A 24446-nucleotide genomic window follows, 5' to 3' on the forward strand; every position below is an offset into this window, starting at 1 on the left:
CCGTCTTCTCATGATCCGCCAGATTGACCGAAATTTGGTAGTACCCCGAATACCCGTCCAAGAAACAATAGAAATTTTTGCCGGCTAACTTTTCCAACATTTGGTCCATGAAAAGTAGTGGGAAGTGGTCTTTCCTTGTAGCTTGGTTTAGCCTTCTATAGTCAATACACATCCTCCACCCAGTTACCGTTCTTGTTGGAATCAACTCATTTTTATCATTTTTGATAACCGTCATGCCACCTTTTTTGGGAACTACTTGCACCGGACTCACCCATTCACTATCGGAGATAGGATAAATCATTCCGGCTTCCAAGAGTTTGACAACTTCTTTCCGAACTACTTCTTTCGTTGATGGATTTAGACGCCTTTGAGGTTGTGCAATGGGTTTGAAATTCTCTTCCATCATGATCTTATGCATACAATAGGCCGGACTAATACCCTTCAAGTCGGACAACACCCACCATATTGCGCCCTCATTCTTTTTCAGCACTTGTATTAATTTGTGTTCCTCTTTTGTGGACAAGGTGTTGCTAATGATCACCGGTTTAGTACACTCGTCACCAAGGAACACATACTTCAAGTGTGAAGGTAGCATTTTCATCTCTAATTTTGGTTCTTCCATTTTCTTTGTCACATCCAAGTCTTCATTTGTTTCTTCATGATAAGCAAGCTCCCCACAAGACTCTAATTCATGCAACATTGCTTCAATCTCTTTTTCTTCATTTTCGGTCCACACATTGTAGGCTCCGATAAGAGATCTTTCTAGAGGATTAGAAATATGAACTTGGTTTGCGACCTCCACTATTTCCTCATTGTTTGCATCAATTTGGAAAGAATCATGCTTGTCATTCGGATGCTTCATGGCTTCAAAAAGATTGAAGGTCACCTCTTCATCTTGCACTCTCACTTTCATCAATCCATCATCAATGTCAATCATCATCCGGGCTGTTTTCATGAATGGTCTTCCAAGAATTAGAGGAACATCACGATCCTCATCCATCTCTACTATCACGAAATCTACCGGAAACAAGAATTTGTCCACCTTCACTAGTATGTCTTGAGCAACTCCATATGGTGAAGTGGTAGATTTGTCGGCTAGTTGTAAAGTCATCCTTGTAGATTTTATCTCAACATTTCCCAATCTTTTAATAATGGATAGGGGGATTAAATTGATGCTAGATCCCAAGTCAATCAAACCATTACCAATGTAGGTGCCTCCAATGGTTAACGATAAAACGACTCAGCCCGGATCGGATTCCTTCCTTGGAAGAGTCTTTTGAATGATGGCACTACAACATGCATCGAGCAAGATTGTCTCGTCTTCCACATGTCTCCTTTTCTTTGTGAGAATATCCTTCATAAACTTTGCATACCGTGGCATTTGCTCTAATGCGTCGGTAAATGGAATATTGATTTGAAGTTGTTTGAATATATCCATGAACTGTGCATAATGTCTAGCATTGTCCTTCTTCGATGGTGCATGCGGATAAGGTAGATGTTGGGTTGGAATGACACTCACACCTTTGTCTCCTTTCTCTTTCTTTCTTGGCTCAGCATCCTTTTTCCTTTCCACTTCAATCTGTTGCTTTGTTGGCAGTTGCTGTTCCTGCTCTTTTCGCAGCGCGAAGGGAGATCGCGGCGCGAACTGAAGAGTTCCTGCCACTTTCTCCTTTCCACAAACCACATCCTCGTTTTCCAGTACAACATCCATATCATTCTCTACTGTAATTTCCTCACTTTTTCCACTTGTCAACTCTTTACCGCTTCTCGTGACAATTGCTTTAAAATGCTCTTTTGGATTAGTTTGAGTGTTGGCGGAAAAAGAGGATCCCGCGTTTTGTTCCGACAATTGCTTCGCAAGTTGGCCCACTTGATTTTCCAAATTCTTAATTGCTGCCTCGTTGCTCTTCTGATTTGCCATGGAGGCTTGCATGAATTGTTGAAGAGTGTCCTCTAGCTTTGGATTTCCTCCTTGCGATTGTTGTCCTTGAGAGTTTGGGTGTTGATAAGGACTTTGTTGCTGAAAATTTTGGTTATTGAACCTTGATGGTTGATAACCTTGATTGTTTCTTGGATATGAGTTGTTGGGAGGTTGTCTTTGATAGCCTTGATTTTGATTGTTCACATAACTCACTTCTTCTAGTGGAGGGCAAAAACCGGTTGGATGATCTCCTTGACATAATTCGCAACATGCTACTTGATGTCGAACTTGAGACCCTTGAATTTCCTTCATTTGTTGTGGAAGCTTGGCCATTTGTTGAGTAAGCAACTCCACTTGTTGAGAAAGCAGCTTATTTTGAGCAAGAATGGCATCATTGGTATTTAACTCAAGAACTCCAGGTTTACGTTGTGAAGGACTACGGTCATGTTGACTTTGACGATCATTGAGTGTCATCCGGTCAATAATGACTTTAGCTTCTTCCGCATTCTTTGACATAAGAGAACCACCCGCGGTAGCATCCAAAAGTGTCTTGTGATTTGATTGGAGCCCATTTAGAAAAATATGGATTTGAGTGAGCTCATCAAAACCATGGCCCTTGCATTTTCTCAACATTGACTTGAATCTTTCCCAAGCCTCATTTAGAGACTCGTTGCTTCCTTGAGTGAATACCGCAATAGCCGTTTTGGCTTCCATGAATCGGGATTGAGGGAAATATCTTTCTAAGAACTTTTCTTCTAGCAAATTCCAATCCGTCATCACTTTTGATGCTTGATCAAGGTACCACTCTTTTGCCTTTCCCACTAAGGAGTGTGGGAACATCCTCTTGAATAATGCTTCTTCACCCGTTTCATCAATTCCCGTAGAACCTGCAATCTCATAGAATTTGATGAGATGGGTATACCGATCTTCATGGTCCATTCCGGTGAATGGATTTGCATAGAGAAGTTGGAGGATTCCGGTCTTCACCTCCGTATTCCTTCCTCTACGAGCAAATTGAGCATTCCTTCTTGGACTATTAGCGGACATTTCGGTAGGAGTGTCATCCGCCATGTTTCCGTCACAAGCCTCTACAACCACTTCTTCAATTTGAACAAGTGCGAAAGTAGATGCTTCTTCTCTCTGGTTCCTCTCTTCGGCTAGTTTCCTTCTTCTTCGTGTTTTGCTATTGAGCTTTCGAAGTGTTCTTTCAATTTCGGGATCGAATTGAAATTGCTCCTCGGTAGCTTTTCCTCGCATGCACTAGAATCTACAAAACTAACAAACCAAGTGAAACACAAGAGTGATAGTAAGTACAAAACTTAAAACAATGAATTATTGCAATGCTTGTAATATCGAACACCAATCCCCGGCAACGGCGCCAATTTGTTGAAAGGTATATTTTCGGCAAATATTTTAATATTGTATCCACAAAGATTGGTTGTTATTACCGCCGTTCTATAATCCAAATTGTTATAAGTTTAGAAAGTAACCAAGTTGTTTTGTTTGAACAGTTATCTTTTGAGTAAAATGTCACTAAAACAATAAAATAGTTTTAATCAAATATAAAAGGCTTGGCAAGATTGGAGTTCACTATTCAAATTGCTTATGATTCCTTATGACAACTATATAGATTCAAGATTATTGATGATGCTCAAGTATTCTCTCAATATCATTCATGTCTAAATGATATTGTGATAATCACTGTATTAATCTTTAGACGATTTCTCCACCTAACTATCAATATAGCAGTCTTTAATGGTTGATACAAAAGAAGAGTAGTGAATAAATCTATTTCTACAACTTATTCACTACTTGAAAATATATTTTATGTCAAGACTTAAATAATCTCTTTCAACAACTACTTAAATCTAATATTCAACTTAGGGCAAAAATATCATTCAATACATCAACAATCTTTTATCATATATAAGAGTCAAATGAAATACATAAACAAATAAGAATAGCTACTACCTCCAATCTTGACAAAATGGAGTTTAGCTCCTCATCATCATTTTGGAAAGCAAAAGGCAATGGTAAGAAATCTATTTCTCTCTTGCAAAATATCAAAACTATGAATGAATGAATGAACAGTTTCCATTCTGTTTTCTAAAAGGGTTGACCTTTCCTAAAATGCTCATTTTCATCTAAAACTGAAAAGCCCCCTAAAACAGATACAGACTTGGCATACACAGTTGGCACTGAAAACAACACCCTTGGCAAAACACCTTGCTGGATTCGCAAGGTTTGGGGCGCGAAGGGAGATCGCGGCGCGAACTGAAGCTACTTCAACTTCCTTGCCTTGCAAGCTTCATGCAATGATTCTTCCACGTGTTAATCTTCAAAAATAGGCCTCCAAATTGCATTCGACACTTCTTCCAACTTATGGTTATGCATTCCGAAGCTCTCATGACCAAAAATTCTACAAAACTAACAAATATGTGAAATAACTACTCAAAACAATATCAATTAAACCTAATTGCATTTATACAAAATAGTGAGAATAAAAGTGTGTAATTACATCAAAAATTGGTAAAAGGGACCAATAAAATTATATAAAAAGTAGTATTAATTAGTCCCTAACACAGACCTCCCACCGGTAGCTGCTTTATGTATGCATATAGTTTCAAATAATTACATTGATAGCCACTATGTCATCTTTCTGCCCCGTTTGTCACATTACTAATGCAACTTATTACTATTAAACATAGAAATTGAAATCCAAACAAACCTAAATATCTCTTTTGTCCAAAGTCTTAAGATTGACAGAAAATACAAAATAGCAATATTGAAAATATCACAGCAAAAATGGCATCATCGTGAGTAACACACTTATACATTCTAGAAATATCATACTAGTATACAAAAACATTACTGAGTGTGGAGTAGGAAGCCATAACAATGATGTGTGTGGAAGCTCTCTTCATAAGACTTGAATGGTTTTTCACACTGCATTAAAACAAAAAACAAAGTAGTCTTCAATAAAATTGTTACTTGAATTATTTTTGTTTTCATTTTCCCAACATCATTTTAATTTTTATCATTACTATTACTGCTAAAATATAATGTAACAGATGAATAAGAATTATAAAACCTATGCATCAACTTGGTTCATAAATGTCGAGTTCGTGTATGGAAAATTACCTCAAAGAGACAACTACTATGAGAAATTGTTAGTGTTGATATGAATTTGCGATGTTGTAGCACCAAAACGTTGAGATGAATTACGACTGTAACACGAAATCGTCGAGATGGATTTCGATTGTAGCACTGAAACATTGAGATGAATTACAATTGTAGCACAAAATTGTAGAGATGGATTTCGATTTGTAGTGTCAAATGTTAAGAAGAAATTGGGGGAAGAAGAAATTGGGGGAAGAAGAAATTAGGGTTCTTGTTTGGTTGGACTTCTAGAACCGTTGGAGAGAGAACGTGTTTTATTTATGAGAAAAGTGAATTTCAATTTTTATCTTTCAAATGTTTTTCTTTTTGTTTTTTAACAAAAGAATATTTGTTTAATTTAAATATTCAATATTGTTTTAATAAAATATTTTATTTAATAAGTAAATAATAAAACATTGTCCAATGGATTTATAAAATGAGATGGGTGGATTGAATCCATCCATATGGTTTGATGGATGGATTGGATCAAATCCATTAATTTTTTTTATTTGATGGATGGATTGGATGGATTAATTATTGGATGGATTTGATGGATATGTCTTTAATGGATTTTATTGTCACCCCTATATCCAATCCATATTCTCAAGATGTGAAACTATATAAGGATGAAGCATATGTTAGAGATGTAAACAAAACAAAAAAGTCATACCACATTCTTCACTTATAGCTTAAGCTTTTGGGATAGTAACTGGTTCATGTCAGCATCCATAATCTTCATAAACTTCATAAACAACAAGAATGACACATCTCTTTGAATAGGTTTGGATCTCATCCCAAACGTTAGCTTAAAGGGTGAGGTTGCCCTCATATATTAACAGTCCATGAACCTAAGCAGTGTAGGAATCCAACACAACTTCAACACTGAGTTAACACTAGTAAGCAGTGATCGGTCGGATGGTAGACCTCCCAACGGTAGCTGCTTTATGTATGCATATGTTTTCAAATAATTACATTGATAGCCACTATGTCATCTTTCTGCCCCGTTTGTCACATTACTGATGCAACTTATTACTATTAAACATAGAAATTGAAATCCAAACAAACCTAAATATCTCTTCTGTCCAAAGTCTTAAGATTGACAGAAAATATGAAATAGCAATATTGAAAATATCACAGCAAAAATGGCATCATCGTGAGTAACACACTTATACATTCTAGAAATATCATACTAGTGTACAAAAACATTACCGAGTGTCGAGTAAGAAGCCATAACAATGATGTATGTGGAAGCTCTCTTGATAAGACTTGTTAGTGTTGATTTGAATTTGCGATGTTGTAGCACCAAAATGTTGAGATGAATTAACACCCTCTATATCTATATTTTTTGAATCCCAAACCTTTGACCCCATCATATCCTCTTATCCACTACCTGAATTCAACCTTCAGACAACATCCATCCCCGTATCTGAAGTCATTATGTTCAATGAACCTATATCTCCACCCCTTTCCTCTAACCCCAGTCCCCCCCCCCCCCCTTATTTTGACCTAACCTCAAACACTAAACACTCTGACCCAACCTCCCAAAACCATGAAGAACTTCGGGCTACAGCTGACTTTGAAAAGATTCAGTTTGTACCAGAAACCTCTAAAACCATATTTGAACCTTCTATTCCAGAACCCTCTGAACCCCTTCCAGAAACCTCTGGACATGCCCTCACCAGACCTATCCTTAATGAGGCACTTGCTAAGTTCTCATAGAGTTTTACTTCAAGAGTCAAGAAACTCTCTGACAAATCTAGTGTCAATGAAAATCCTTCTAGACTAAGGACTCACTAGAACGAGTTCATCAGGTGGATGACTTCTGAGTCTTCAAGCTGAAGGGACTATCTGAACAAGTCAGAAATGACTATATCATAAGTTCTGAAGAGAAGCTAGATTCCTGTCTGGCCCAAGAGGCAGCTGAAAAGGCGAAGAGAGAAACTAAGGTGAAAGCAGCAGTTGAAGCTGCTGCCAAGGAGGCAGCTGAGAAAGCTGATGCAGAAGTTGCAACCAGGGAAAATGCTGAAGCTGAAGCAGCCTTGGCCGCTGAAGCTGCACAAAATGCTTCTGAAGATGCTACGAAGACTTCAGAAGTTGCTCTAACTCAAAGAGGGTCATCAACAACTGACTTGCTCCCTTAGTCATCAGGACTCTGGAAGAGTTGCAGAAAGAATAAAAACTACTCAGAGCCAGACTCGATAAGCAGGATCAAGTCAACTCCAGCATACAAAATCTGCTAGCTGAGTTTCTTCAGAGGATGCCTCCTCCTTCAAACCCTTAGGCACTCTAGGATTTTTATGTTTTTTTCTCTTCTAAGTGTTTTTGCCTCTGAGGCCCTTTATTATGTTTCCTTCTGTATCTGTACAATTTTACCTATCAATGACATTTTTATGTTCTTTACTTTTTGAGTCTGACAAAAAGGGGGAGAAATAAATAGAAGTCCTTTTGATGAAATAACTTATCTAACTCTCAAAAATGCATTGCTTACATTCTGACAAAATCGTTGCATAATCTAAGTATTTTTATAGGATCTATCTGAACAAAGGAGGGAGATTGTTAGTGTAACACCCTTCTTAATTACCCCAAATATTTAATTAAAACAACAATTATATACATCAGAGTAAAGGTGCAATTAAGGGTGTCACACAACCACTTCACACCATTCACCATAATAACTGTCATGCTCTTTTATTAATTCAAAACATAAAGCATTTGCACAATACGCAGCGGATAGAAATCAAATCAATCATGCAAAACATGTAACACATTACATGTAAAATTATTCAACAAGGTAAAACATCCCGTCCCGATGTTACATCTATCAGAGCATGACCCACTAAGGAGACTACACTAGACTCCAAGCACTAGCTTCTACTCAATCACTGCTCGTTACCTGAAAAATAGTTGTAAGGGTGAGTTCCTCAATCGATATAAAAAGCATTATAAAATATCATGTAATGCTAAGTAAATAACACATTAATCACCCTAATCATATCACACATTCAGTAACGGCACATCAACTCAAATATCATACTCAATACCAACACAATTCATACTCATACTCAATGCCAACACAAACACACGCATAATATTGGAATACATCCATTCATATTATACGCCATACATACATTATGCAATGACACTCCATGCATGCGGTACCGACTATTCATGAACATATAGTTCAACCTCACCGATCAAATCCAGATACGGCTACCAAGCCCACTAGTCCCACTCATTTGAGACCTAGTGACTCACTCACTAATTCCTCACCATGGGAATTAGCTACCACCCCAAGGGTTATGCTATGCACGCTAATCACCTAGCATGCAAACATCAACAACAATCTACAATGATTTACTCACTAATTCCTCACCATGGGAGTTAGCTACCACCATAAAGGCCACAATATGCATGCTAATTCACCTAGCAATGCAACATCATCAACAACAATCCACAATGGACATATGCTCACACTCTAAGCCATAAAACAGTCCATTCACCAACACATGCATAATATATACATTCACAACATTATGCATATTTTCACACATCATCAGCATATTTATCACATAATCATATCATGTCATGCCAATTAATCAATCACAGTATTAGCACACTCTACTAATACCTATACTACTCAAAACAACGGGAAATGATCCCTACTATATCACATACCGATATAGGCCAACCATCAAATATGTACACAACATTTAAATACCAATTTTCCCACTTTTCAACAGTGTTAACCAGTTAACGCCCTGGGTTAACCGGTTAACGCAGACCAAAACACGCTTCCTGGCAAAACTTGACAGCGTTAACCGGTTAATGCCCTGGGTTAACCGGTTAACGCAAGCAAAACAGCAATATTTCATAATTCACAACAGTGTTAACCGGTTAACACCCTGGGTTAACCGGTCAACGCAAGACAGAAAGCTGTTCCTGCGCTAACACAAAGCAGAATGCAGAATTCTCCGCATTTTCCGCCGTTGGAGGACTTCCGGACCTCCGATTCCAATTCCGTAAAAAGCTACGTTTTCGGAAAATCACTACCCATCCAATTACAGATTCAATTTCAGTTTTAACACAACTTATCCATCACAATTTTTCAGCATTCAACATCCCAATTAGGGTCAAATCAATGGTTCATCACTACCCATTACATGTTAACCCATAATACCCATTAAACGACGATAAACCCCCCTTACCTGAGTTAATCCGGCAATCCTTTAGCCTCAAGCTCTTCTCTTCTCCAACCTTCTTCCTCTTGCTCTGCCTCTTTGCCCTTTTCCTCTTTTTGAGCCGCTTCTCTGTTTTCACGTGAAAACTCTTTTTACCAAAATGGAACTCTTTTTCTTATTTCCAACTTATATATATTCCAATACTAAATCCAATAATAATAATAATAATAATCCAATAATATTCCAAATTATTTAATTAAATTAATAAATATAATATTAACTTAAATTAAATAATTATCTTATTTTTATCGGGGTGTTACAGTTAGAACAAGATTTTGATTCTGCAATATATCTCTAAGTTTTGAGGGAGATTGTTAGAATAAGATTTTGATTCTGCAATATATCTCTAAGTTTTGATGATAACAAAGAATGAAACAGTTTAGTACCCTAATATTTTTCTCAAGTGTGTAGGGTTCTAAGTTAAAATTACTCTGAAGAAACAAATATCTGACTTCCGCACCAGCCCAAAAAAGCTGACCCAATATAGAGAAATCAGATCTGATTCCGAACAGAATGCATCTGAGGAGTAATCACCTGAAGAATATGAAGATGAAGCTCAAACTCTAATATCTGAAGACTCTGCAAGAGAATATCTGAAGACTCTGCAAAAGAATATCTGAAGATTGCAAGAGAATATATGAACTCTAGCTCAAAGACTCCGATCAAACTTACTCTGATACACGCTATTTGATATCACCAGATCAGAAACTTACTCTGGAAGCATTCAAAGTGTAGTACAATTGCATTTAAGGAAACAATGGATTATGTCCAAAACTGCTATGGAAAGGACAAGAAATTTAGTATCACTAAATTCAAATAGTTGGCACAAAATCTCCATTGATTTCCCTCCAACGGTATCATCTCTAAAAGCTATATAAAGACCTCCTCACAACCCTGAAGACACCTCAAGACACTACAACATTCTCATATCTTTCACTATCATTTTGTTGTAATATTCAGTTTCCACACAAGAGTTGTTGCCTAAAATTGTATGGTTGTTGTTTCACTATTCTCGAAGTGTGTTTACACTGCTTATCTAGAAGCACTGAATCAAACACTTATAATTCTTGAAATTGATTATAATTCCTCAAGTGACTTGTTTAAGTCTGTAGATTTTAGAGGACTAAGAGATTTCTATTCTCTTAGACGTGTTTTTTGTAATATATTGATATTATTGGATTAAGTCCTTATTGAAGGAGAAATCACCTTGGTCGGGTGGACTGGAGTAACTTTGAATTTCAAGCGAACGAGGATAAAATTCCTTGTGTTGTTTGTAATTATTTTTGTGTGTGTGGTGTTGCAAAAGTTTTTAACCACTGTGAAAACAATTCAAACCCCTTTTTCTTGTTTTTCTCTACCTTCAATTACGAGATGTTTCAACATCTGCTTCACTTTTTCCCATTTCTCTCTTAATTTCTCTATCAAAGTTGGTTCCACTATATTTAGTTTGGGCTCAGTGTAGATTTCAACATCACATTTCTATCTATCAACAAATGTATCTAACTCATGTGCATCTTCATCATCCCTAAAGGGCTTAAGATCATTTTCTAAACTACCACCATCATGTTTCCACTGCATTTTCACAATCTTATGTTCAAATCCAGAATCCATACCCTTTATTAAACCACACACATCAAAAAAGGACAAAAAATTAGAATCTTGTCCATTAAATACATATACTCCACTTCTCACAACTTAACATAAGGTCTTTTACAAAAGCACAATTGGTGTAGAATACTACCTTAAATAAATTCATCCCTATACATAACACATGCAATAAATTAGGTCAACATTGATCAACTACAGTCAAATTAGAATCCAACTTATTATAAAGTTAAAATTATAGTTCAATATTGGACCCATAATCAATAAAATAAAAGCTTTTCTTTTTAGAAAAAATAATTGATTACGACACAAATGGTAAATCCTAAATTAATATTCATTAAAAAATATATTTTTGAAGTTAAACATGTGGACAAATCTGATGTTAAATGTTGAGAGACTATAAATGACGATTTGAACCCCAAACACCTTTCAATAGCACCTTTAAATACACACAGTTTGGGACCACAAGAAAAAACAACGATTTTTCCTTCTCTCAAACACGAAAGCCTTCAATTTGGTGTCACAAATCTGAAAACAAAACTAGAATAAGTTAATGCAAACTGGAAATGGAGTTCTGTAACAATTATAATTTAGTCTATAAATTACTTACACTAAAACCATTATTTTTTTGAAATCATATGCTTAGGAGAAAGGCAATTGTTTGGAAGATCTCATCTCAGAAATCGAGATTCCTACTGACAAGTCACAGGTAAGTCTCTATCGTGGAAAGAATATCCTGTTGCTAATAGCCCCGCCTCCTTCCTTATTAATGACACTCATAAATACTATCAGTGTGTAAAACCCTATCATACACCAGAATGGACTCAAGATTTAATCGGAGGTAATTGAACTACGCAACTGTGTTAAATTTTTTGGTGAGATCTATTATGAAATATACAACTTGCGCGTAGATAATAACCAATTTATAAGAAAAAACAAAGTAAATAGAGTTTAACCACAACTTTGTAAATTACCTGAATAATTTTGGAATGTAACCCCTAATTAAAAATAAATGCTAATTAAACAAAATTGCCGGAAGCATTTCAACCAAAACAAAATATATTAAAAATGAAAAGATAAACAAGACATAGAAACAGAGCGTTTCTGTTGCGTGTACAAAATACCAAAAAAAATGATTTTTTTACAATTATACACTCTCACTCTTTTTGGTCGGTCGTTATTATAAGGGACTCTGTAATATAAATATGGGATTAATTATTATAAACTTTCAGTGTAAAAAAATTTACACTGTCGATTAATCGTCATCATCCATTTGTATTATTTTATAGATTTTTAAAATAAAAATCAAATTTATTTTATTTTATAGATTTTTAAAATAAAAATCAAATTTATTTTAATATCCAACGTATAGAATTAACTGAGGGTATATCCAACTTATAGGATTAACTGACCGTGTAAAATCTTTTTATACTGTCAGTGTATTTCAATTAAATCTTAAAAAATATTTAAGTTAATTACCATAAAATCAAGTGATATTTTTTATTCTCACCGTTTAACAATAAACGCCGTATTTGAAATAAAAACTGTTTTAAAAAATAATTTATTTTAATTTTTAATCTAATTTTTTTTAATATTTAATTAATATTACTTTATCATTCATAATACTACTTAATAAGAGATATTTTAATAAAAATAGAGAAAAAGATGATATTTTGATCGTGTAAATTTATTTTATACTGTCAATCAATGACGATGATACATCTCGCCATGTCAGACTGAAAATTTTAAACTACTTGTATGATATAACAAAATGATATGTTCATCACCATTAAACTCAAAAAATATCATGAAAAATACTGATATGAAAATACACATAAGTTTATATTTTTATTAATATCTAATAAAAAATATAAAAAAGTTTAAATTTACTAAAAAATTATTTATTTTTTAATTTAAATCATGAAATGGTAGTGATAAAAAAAGAGATAAAATTTTCGTTAATAAAAAAAATTATAGTTGAATGTATAATTAAGTACTATGGTTTTATCTATAAAAAATTATTATTTTTTTCTTTTAATGTAGGAATGATCAAGTGAATCAGGATGGAAAAAGTAAATGGAAAAATATTTAATGATAGTTTAGAATAAAAATTGTCAAAACCATTTTTTTTCTGGAATGCTAAAACCATTTCTTTTTCTAGAAATCATATGATTAAGAGAAAGACAACTCTCTGGGATTTTTCATCTCGGAAATTGAGATTCCTAGTGACAAGTCGCAGGCAAGTCTCTGTTAGAGAAAGAATATTAATGAGATTCACAAATATTGTTTCTAAAACGCCCTATCATGTTCATACACAACATTCATATGTTAACCTCAAAAGCTCGTGGTACCTACTTTACACAGCGTTTATGTCGGTTTCTGTAAAGAAAATCAGAATTTATTTTTCCCAATTTCAATGAAAGATTAACAACAAGAAGAAGAAAATTAAGCAAAGAGAACCAGCAAACAGTACAAGAAGAAATGAAGAAATAGAAATACCTGAATCAATTCATTCATTCATTCATAATCAACATAACTTGTGCATCATAATCTTGGAAATTAACCAAGAGTTTGAATAAAAACAAACCCTAAAAGCATGGTTGTATCAATTTTCCTTTACATAGTTTGGCATCAAATACAACACGATGCACAGCAAAAGGGAAAATTATGTACTGATCTAAACTATATATACAGAGTTTTATGAAACAGAAATTAACAACACAAACTGAAGAAAAAAACATGCTAGATAGAAATCATCAACGAAGGTAACCGTGAAAAGGAAGAGGAGTATTTGCACGGTTGTACGGAACAAAAGGGTCTGTGTTTCTTTCTTGAACAATAACAACGGTTTCTGCAACTGACATAACAAACTCTATGGCCATTCTAACCATAGAGATGCATAATTCTAATCTATGAATCACCATCACTTTCTCCGATCTGAATCTCAAACTGAAACTGCTTTCTTTTTCTCTGTTGATTGGGTTATAAGAAGAAGAAGAGATAGTACTAAGGAGGAAGAGTGGCTGTTTCAAATTTATAGACCCACTTGGGATTGAAATAATTGAAAAAAAACAAAAAAAACAACAACTATTTTATCTTGGGTATAATAGTGTAAAATTAAATATTATAGGATGATTTGATGGAATACAACAGGTCTAAAATTAATTTATTATTTATTATTTGATAGAAAATGTTGAGAAGGTGTTTGGTAATTGATTGGTTAGTTTCAATTTTAAGTTTTCTTTATATGGATAAGAAACAAGATATAGATATTCTTTGATGGTTTTGAACACGGTAACAAACTCAAAAAACTAACAAGCATAAAACCGTTTAAAGGAAAATAAATTGAGAGTTTAATCTTTAAAAACTGTTTAGTATAATAATTTAAGAAAGACAAAAAAGATTTTTATTATAATTAATAATATTTTTTAAAACTTTTATAATTAAAATTAATTATAATTTTGATACTTTATTTAGATTGATTAACGAAATTAATCTCTCTATTTTATTTTTCAATCCCATAATTGATCATCTAATTTGAATTTTTAAATTTAAAATAGATAGATTAATTTTATGAATTAGGTAAAATTGAGAATTAAAAGTTTAATTTAATCCATAATTAAATATTTTAAATATGAGATTGATTGATATACACTGACAGTGTAAAGATTTTTTACATTAATCACAACTACTAAATTATTTAAAAATTTTGACTTTTATTTTAAATATTTAAAAAGTAATACAGACGGATGATTGTAATGCATTGACAGTGTAAAACTTTTTACACAGACAGTGCATAACAATTAATCTCTTTAAATATTTATAATTAAAAAAATTATATTTGTATATTATTATTTTTAAAATTTGATTTAGCACAAAAATAATTTATTTATTTATTTTATGGGCAATGTTAACTTGTGCCACAAGGGCATATGTTAAGAAACCCAAGGAAATTTGTTTGGAAAAATAAATAAAATTATTAATTATAAATTTTTAATAAATTTAATACATAATTTTCAAGAATTTATTTGTATATTTATCTTTTAACTTGTATTCATGGGACACAAGTTAACATTACCTTTATTTTATAAGACTCGTAAATTAATTTGTTCATTAATATATGCCAAATTTGAATTAATTAAACGATTTAAAAAAGTGTGAGTTTATGAGAATGGGGTCTGCAATCACGTAGACAAGAACATCCGTTCAATTAAAATCATACCGTTTTAATTCAAGTATGATATTATCAATATATTAAAGCCTTAATTAAAATTTGGTCCCCTATTTTATTTTTAGTTATTTATTTTAATTTCTAATTTTAAAAAGGATCAAAATTTAATACAAAATAAACAAAAAATCAAAATTATAATTTTAAAAATGAAGGAATCAAAAATTTAAGGATCAAAATTATAATTAAATCTATATTAAATATAAATAAATATTGTTTTGCAGGAAGTTATTAGTGCATGAATCTATTTTCGAGTTTATGCAGAGAAGATTCAATTGGACCTGTCTATTTTAAATTTATTGTAGCCGAATAAATTTTGGAAAAAAGGAAAAAACAGATGAGAATTTCTTGTACCATGTATTTTAAATTTTGAAAATTGAAAAATGAAAATGTTTGCGTGTCGAACTATAATTGATTTAGCATCAATTTTGAGGTTTAGTAATGTTCAAATTAAAAATGAATTTGACACGGTTACTACTAATATTTATTTAAAAGAGAATAAAAAATTCTTAGACTTAAATATTGATAAAATTGGGAGAATATTATGAGTGGGTTGAAGCTAATTCAACAATGGAATAGAATATAGAGTATGCGGTTTCTATCAATTTGGACGACTTATTAAAAAAACCATAGAATGAGCATTCCAATTTTCTGTTTCATATTTTTAAACCAATATTAATAACCACACATGCTTCTGATTGAATAATTCATTAAAAATTGTTAACGGTTTTATTAAAATATTTATATTTTCAAAAATCATTTTAAGAGAATTTCTTTAATATAATATAACTTATTTTAAACTGGTTTAATATAGAACTAAGACAAATATCAATGATAAATGAAATATCTTATAGGAAATTATGTTGAAATATGCTATAAAATCTTGGTTAACAATGACTCTATACTCTTAAAAAAAATTTTAAAGGAAATAAACATGTTAATGCGTAGGTTTCTTCCTCTTTGTGGTATGGTTTGAAGAAATCTCTTACTATAATTTAAAGTGGTTGTTCTTGAAAATTGAAGATGGTAGATTTATACATTTTTTTTAGAATGACATCTGAGATGATAACAATTTTTTATGATATGAATCTTTCTAATTATTTGTGTCATCTTGGCTATTAAGATTTACGATTTTATTCACAAGGATTTTTGGTATTTTCTTATTGCTTAATTACCGTCAAACTATCCCTCGTTAATAGAATCAATAAATGTATCATCCCTCTCACATCTAGGTCCCGCTAGCAGTCACCCCACACCTCCGTCTTGTTGAAAAAATTATAGTATTGAAAGCATTTTTCTTTCTTTTCTCACTTGAAGTTTTAAGACATATTATAAAAATTCTCCACATTGACTTTAAATCAATGGTGATGTCAATTTAATCGTCAACCACCTCTTGTCATCTCATAAGTTTGAATCACTCTTCAACAAATTTGTTCAAGCCCAAACAATGCTTGAACCTTGATTTTGGCAAAGATTCGGTGAACAAATCTGATGGATTTTTTTAGAATACTTTTTAAACTTGAATATCCTTGGAATCTATCATGTCCATTTGACTATTATAATTTATCTTCACACATTCTTGAGTAATCTCTAACTCCCTAGTCATGCATTTCATCCATATGACTTTCTTCACCCTTCAACAACGACAATATATACCGCATGAATAACACAACCAATGATTGTTGATTGGCCTTCCGGCTTATAGTTGTCCCAAATAATATAAATACAAAACATAATAGGGATTTTATAGTGTCCACATTACCTCCATAGTTTGAATATCTGAACTCCTAAAAAATGTATTCCTTTTGAGTTGACTTTGTGTACTTTAAACCACTCTTTAGAGAATAATTCAAATACTTCAACACCCACTTTAAAACTTCTAAAAGAACATGACTAGGATTTGCAATGAACAAACTTATTATGCTAACTCCATATGCTAATTCTAGTATACTATAAACCATACCATAATGCATCCAACCCCACTTGCATCTATAGTACTCTTCAATATATTCTTCTCTTCCTCAATTTGAGGATATTTCTTATCCGAAAGCTTCTTGTGATGACCAAAAGGAGTGTTGTTGATTTTAGCATATTGCATCCTAAACCGCTCTACCGCTTTCTTTAAGTAACTAGATCTAGATAAGAATAATTCACTCTTCGTGTGGTTTCTAAACTACTTCACGACTTTCTTCTTTCATTAAATGACCCCACTAAGGACATCCATTATCGTGGGTTCCCGCTTTTGGGCGATGAAATCTCTAGATAGGGCTTTCTAAGAATCTATGCTCCCATCCATGAGGATCTTGAACCACTTCACTATGGCCCCTGATCAAAGTTAGTGCAAAGAGTTTTCACTTTACTTCCCATTGGGAGTGGTAGTAGTAGAAATGGTTGTCTACATGCTCAACATGTTCATCTAGATCTCCGATTTTGTCATAGATTTGTACCATACGAGTCTTCTCTAATGACCTTGGAATCCTACTATTGAGAATGCGAGCAGACAGAGTGTTTATTTTCCCTCTTGAACTAGAGCGTCTTCGTCGTACCTTTCTCTTCTTTGAGGACGACTGACATCTAAGGAAGTGTGTATAATGCTCCTCCCTTTAGGATCAGGGGAAGTGTTCTCTTCCGCATGAGGAGGTGGGAGAGACAGAGCTCTAACAATAATTTTCCATTGAACGACAGATCTAGTGGTTTTGGATGCCACAATGTTTGATGAATCCAAGGATGACCCGTTGGAGGAGGAAGTTGAAACTTGAAGAAAAAAGATCAAGAAACAGAGATTTAAACCTTCAAGTAAAGGAAATATGAATCTATGGATTAGAGGAGATCTGAACGTGGAAATTTGTGGGAATCAAATTTTGATTTCCATAAAATGTGTCATTGTTGCGTTGTGGAACTAGAGTTGCTCGTTTATTAATGAAGTAGAATCTTGGTATAGTGTAGCAAGCTTTCGGTATTACGGATAGGGAACTAGCGTGCAAGATTAACACTCTAACACCCAAATCACTGAGATAACAAAGAGTAGTGTGAGTGTGATAATAACTTTGAATACCTGAGAATGATGCGCTTTCTCTCTTATATAGTGAGAGCCGTTAAAATCGTCTGCAAAAAATACAGTGTGTAGTGCATACAATACTATGATTGATCAAGACAATGAGTGATGCCTCAGGAGGTGGACTTGTCTATTTTAGACAAATGAGGAGGAAAAGGACATTTGTTCTTCGCATTCGATTCCTTTACATTACCCGTGTACTTTTCATCATAGCCATTATGAGCCCCCATACCATAATTATTTCTTTTAAAATTTCACATAATATTGTTTGAAATATATATATATATATATATATATAATATATATATATATATATATATATATATATATATATATATATATATATATATATATATATATATATATATATATATATATATATATATATATATATATATATATATATATATGTTAACAATAATTTTTACAATAATAATATTAAATCAATTTTTTTTAATTTTAATAAATTTTTACTTATTTTATTTGTCTTTTTTGTTTAATTGGATCTCTCTCTCCCTATCTATCTATCTATCTATCTATCTATCTATCTATCTATCTATCTATCTATCTATATATATATATATATATATATATATATATATATATATATATATATATATATATATATATATATATATATATATATTACGTTTTTTAATTTACTTTTGATTATAATTATAACGTATTTAGGTATTTTAGAAGTTTTCACACACTTATCAAGATATTATAGAAAAAGTTATTTTAATTTTGAAATGTTGCATTATTTCAATGAGTAATGAGAAAAATTGTAGATGTTTTTTCGGAAATAAATTGTCAGATCTTGTACGGTACCTCACTTTATCCATAGTTATTTAGTCAATTTTATACTGATATATACCTAATATCCATTTTAACTTAATTATGAACAAATATGTAAATCAATTTTACATGGGGTGATTTGAGTCTGATGTGAAGACTATAATCGATATATAACTCTAAAGTAAGTTATACTATATATATATATATATATATATATATATATATATATATATATATATATATATATTATATATATATATATATATATATATATATATATATATATATATATATATATATATATATATATATATATATATATATTTGTTGTTAAATTGTTATATTTTTAAATAAGTGTATTGATTTTTATAAGTAAAAGCTATTGATTATATTTTTTTAAAAATTATTTATTTATTTTGGTATGCTATCAATTTTAAAACATCCTTCAAAAAGTCGGATGATGTAAAAAAATAATAGCGTATTTTTTACAATGGACAAAACCCTAAAAAGAATGAATAACTTAAATGTTAGTACATTCAAATTACGAATAAAAATATGTTAGATCAACTAACAAGAGTTTATGGTCTACACATATCTAAGTTAGAATAGATATTTTTTTTAAATAGAAAAGGCATAGACACTACGCCAAAAACTGGAATAGACAGCGCCCCTTAGAGGGCGCTTTATTACAAAAGCGCACTCTAAAGTAAAGAGAAAAAATAAGGAGCATACTATTGGAATAGACAGCGCACTTTAGAGGGCGCTTTTGTAACAAAGCGCACTCTAAAGTGAAGCGAAAAAATAATGAGGAAATGGAGGGACACCAATAGAGGACGCTTTATTGAAAGCTCCCTCTAAGGGTAACCTTAGAGGGCACTTCTAAAAAAACGCTCTCTATGTCCATGTACATTTCCAGTTTATAAGGCGCTTTTGGAAAGCCTTAGAGAGCGCTTTTAGAAGCGCCCTCTTAGGCCCCCTTTAGAGGGCGCTTTTGTAACTAAGCGCCCTCTAAAGTGAAGCCAAAAAAAAATGGAGGGACAACAATAGAGGGCGCTTTTGTGAAAGCGCCCTCTAAGGTTACCCTTAGAGGGCGCTTTTGAAAAAGCGCTCTCTAAGTCCATGTACATTTCCAGTTTAGAAGGCGCTTTTGGAAAGCCTTAGAGAGCGCTTTCAGAAGCGCCCTCTTAGGCCCCCTTTAGAGGGCGCTTTTTTTAAAAAAGCGCCCTCTAAGGTCCCCTTTAGTAAACATTAAAATTATAACATATACTGCATGTCTCTTTATTTTCCCTCTCTATAAGCTATTTCGTTTACGTAACTGGGTTTTCTCTCAACTGCGATTACTCTCTACTGCGATTACTCTCGTCCTCCGTTCGTTCTCCCTCCCTCACCGTCATCGTCGCTGTTCGTTCTCCCTCCCTCACCGTTCACGTTCACTGCGTTAACCTCTTCCACCGTCACTGTTCACTTTCTTCTCCATCGTTACCGTCACCTTTAAGGTATTTCTCTTCTCCATCGTTACCGTTCACTTTCTTCATGTGTTTGATTAGGGCATTTTCTAAACTTAGTTTTTCATTTTGTGCATTATGTTGATTAATGTTGTTTAGGGCAAACTGAGTTTTTTATTTCTGATTGAAAACTGATATATTTGAAGTGTGTTTGAGCTTGTGCTTGGAAGTTTGATGATTATGGATGCAAGTTTGTTCATGTTCCAAACACCATAAGTTTGCATTGGTCTTTTGCATGCAGTAGGTGTGTGTGAGTAAATGTGTATGCAGTAAGTTTGTGCATGCAGTAAATGTGTTCACGTATTGAATCATTGTCTTACTTGGGTCTTATTGAATCATTTCTATATTACAGATAAAATGGCTAACCAAGACGATACCCATGCCGCGAATGAATCACGTAATAATGTTGAAAAAGAAATCAAACAAGGATTGACTGTTATGAAGTCAATCATTCGTGCAAGAGACAAGGGTGTAAAATTTGAAGTACATTGGAGTGCTGAAGACCAACTAATTGAGCCTAACGGTTCAATGTTGGCAAGTTACATTGGTTTCCTTGTTCGCCAACATATTCCGATTACATGTGATAATTGGAGAAGTCCGGACTTGAAGGTTGGCAAGGAAAAAATATGGTCGGAGATACAGGTACTTACCATATATTGTTATATGTTTTTTTTGTTGACTATTTGTTAACCATATATTGTTATAATATTACTTTATAATAACACACTCCATTTGTATGTTTTTTAGAGATCCTTTCACATCGATGAAAGCCGGCAAAAATATTGTATTCAATTGGCCGGAAAAAGACTCCGAGGATTTCGATCCTTTTTGTGCAACAAATTTCTCAAGGATGAGGAAGGAAAATTTGTTGAAGGAGAACGGCCAATGAAGTATGCCGAGATTATTTCAGCCGATGAATGGGATAACTTTGTCGCCAAACGAAGAAACGAAAAATTCCATGTAATGTCTATTAATTATGGTATTATACAATTGTTAAGTTACTTGGTTCTAATATGCCTTAAACTTTTTTATCCAGGAAGTAAGCGACATAAATAGGAAAAGGGCATCAAAACCCGCGTATCCGTACAAAAAAGGGCGTACGGGTTATGCACGGTTACAACAAAGAATTGTGAGTATATTCAAATGCTATGAGCTTATACATTGTCACAATATGTTATAATTGATGATCTTATAATCTAATTCAATGTGTAGCTAGCCGAGGAGAAAAGTGACGCAACATCTCTTCCGGACCACGTATTATGGAAGGCTGCTCGGGTTGGGAAGGATGGGGCTGTCGTTGAAGCGGTCCAAAATGTTTATGACGAATGTGTAAGTATATGTAACATTATTTCTTTAATTATATCGAAAATTTTGTTAGACATATAATTCATTTTTAATCTCCTCTAATAATATTTCAGGAGACTTTATCCCAAACCGTACCTTCAACCGAGGTCCAGGATTGCAGGAGCGTACTTAGTCGAGTACTAAATGTTCCTGAGTATTCCGGTCGTGTGAGGGGTAAGGGTTTTGGTGTGACTCCGTCGTCATTTTATAAAAAAACAAAAACAAAAAATCCTACCAACAAAGAGGTGATGGAGACCTTGGCGGAGTTAAGGGCACAAGTACTCCAACTGCAAAACGAGAATGCAAGGTATAGAGAGGAAAGGTGCGCTTCCGAGGCAAAAGATACTAGTGACCGAGCTAGTATCAATCATCAACCGAAATTTCCCGAGGTAATTATATATGTTATTATGAAATTAAAATAGCACTTTTTTACTTGACACATATACAAGTTAACAATAACATTTATTATTGGTTTAGGGCATTTCACCTTGTCAGCTGTATCTATCGTCACCAACTTATCGCATGGTTGGCAAGGGAAAAGTGCACAATACTTCGGGTGAATTACTTCACCATAATCCCCTCCCGGTGGGATTTATGAAAGTTTCGGTTGACCTCGTATTAGATACGGACGCCCGTCTACCATTACCCGACGTTGTTTCAGAGACAACGTTGATGCGAGATGCAGTCGGATCCTTTGTTGGTTGGCCGTCAGATCTACTTTTCCCTGATGCCGAGGTATATATGTTCTAAATGATTATGAATATTTAGAATTCACATTTCAATTCAGCTACAATTATGATATTTAATCAATCCTTATTACATGGTAATGTTAGACTCCTACAAGACCCACCCCTAAAGCTGGTAAAGGGATTTCAAGACGCATCGAGTCGGTTGCATCTCAAAAAGAGGTACAAATATATATACCCATTGAATTATATACACAACGATTCTTTTGCATCACAAAAAGTAATGATTTATTTTATATGAATTTTTAGGTTCCCGGTCGAAAGTTGAAAAGCGATGGTAAGGATATTCCAACGAAGGATATTCCAACGAAGGATATTCCAACGACGGCCGGGACAAAATCTCAAATTATGATGCGTCTTGAGAAAATGGTGGAAGAGTCCGATATTATGGACGGGTCCATTCGTAGTATAGATTTTGATGAAGGTGTTTTCGGAAAAGCTCATTTCGAAATAATTGGAAAGGAGGACATGCAACAACTTTTTGAGCACGACGAATTGGGCATCGCTATCATTCATACATACATATGGTACTCCGATCAATCTATAATTTACTTAGTTGAACAATTTATTTACACATTTCAATGAGTAGTCTAATATTTATTATGTTTCTATTTAAGGTATATGTATGACAAATTGATGCGGGGAACTGAATTGTGTAACCGTTTCAATTTTATTGCTGCTTCCCGTGTCAACGCAACGTTAATATCGAAAAATCCAACATCCGTAAAGAATGATCTAGTCGATAGATTCATGGCGGCCGGCGATAATACTACACGCAGTTTGTATTTTTTACCGTTTAATTCTGGCAACGGGTTAGATTTTCTTTCTAATAATTTCATTCTAATCTATGTATATCTTTTACGTAGAAAATTTTCATTCATCTAAATTTTTGTTTTATTTTACAGTGGCCACTGGGTGTTGGTTGCTATGGATCTTTCGAGACTAATAGTGTATTATCTCGATTCGTTATCGGGTGATTGGAGTAAATATCCGGGTTTGAAGAAGACGGTTGACACGTAAGTGAAATTCCCCTAAATATTCGTGTGTATTTCTATATTTAATTATGTCTGTCAGATTGATCTCAATATACGTTTTTATTTTGTTAGGGCAATAATAAAATTTAGATCGAAAAAGAATTACCGCATTAGGAAGGACATTACCTGGGTCAGAGTTCAGGTATATATTAAGTATCTTATTTTTGCTTATAATAGTGTTTGTTTTTTTGCTTATAATAGTGTTTGTAAGAAATTAACTATATATATATTGTTTGTTTTTCTGTGTAGTGTCCTCAGCAAAATAATTCGGTCGATTGCGGATTTTTTGTATTGAGATTTATGAGAGATATCATTGCATTGAATCGTATAGACATCCCAAAAATGGTATGGAATAATAACTTAGGATTTATTTTAATATTATCGGATAACTAATCTAATTTGTTACTAAATCATGAATATGTTTTATTCTCTTAATTGTAGTACTTTGAGGAATACAAATCTTACTCAAGAGCTCATTTGGATGAAATGAAGGATGAATTGTGTTAATTCATTGTTGATCAAAGAATCATATAGCTAGGTTGTATATTGTTGTACATATATGTATGGAATGTTGTTGTTGTATGCTGTTGTTGTATATATGTTGTATATTGTTGTTGTACTTTTACTAAATCATGAATATGTTGTTGTATATTGTTGATCAAAGAATCATATATTAATGTTGTATATATGGAGGATTAATGTTGTATATAAATGGATTCATGTTGTATATATCAATGGATTAATGGTGTATAACATTGGATTAAAGGATGAAATCAATATGAATTTTACACTTTTGCAGCATGCGAACAGGTT

General features: G+C 33.1%; 1 protein-coding gene across 1 annotated transcript; it reads left to right on the forward strand.

Annotated features, from left to right (window-relative positions):
• Nucleotides 1-5645: 5645 nt before the first annotated feature.
• Nucleotides 5646-7221, forward strand: LOC127102964 (uncharacterized). The gene is made up of 2 exons (XM_051040273.1): nt 5646-5726; nt 6916-7221. The coding sequence occupies exons 1-2, from the start codon at nt 5646-5648 to the stop codon at nt 7219-7221; spliced, it is 387 nt and encodes a 128-aa protein (XP_050896230.1).
• The last annotated feature ends 17225 nt before the right edge of the window (nt 7222-24446 follow it).

Source organism: Lathyrus oleraceus, chromosome 7, assembly GCF_024323335.1.
Source record: "Lathyrus oleraceus cultivar Zhongwan6 chromosome 7, CAAS_Psat_ZW6_1.0, whole genome shotgun sequence".
Classification (NCBI taxonomy): domain Eukaryota; kingdom Viridiplantae; phylum Streptophyta; class Magnoliopsida; order Fabales; family Fabaceae; genus Lathyrus; species Lathyrus oleraceus.

Bases quoted from the DNA above. Each gene is read 5' to 3' on its own strand.
- LOC127102964 (XM_051040273.1), top strand. From the start codon at position 5,646: ATGGATTTTATTGTCACCCCTATATCCAATCCATATTCTCAAGATGTG. The intron at 5,727-6,915 runs GTAAACAAAACA...TGAGTCTTCAAG, and splicing joins ATGAAGCATATGTTAGAGAT to CTGAAGGGACTATCTGAACA.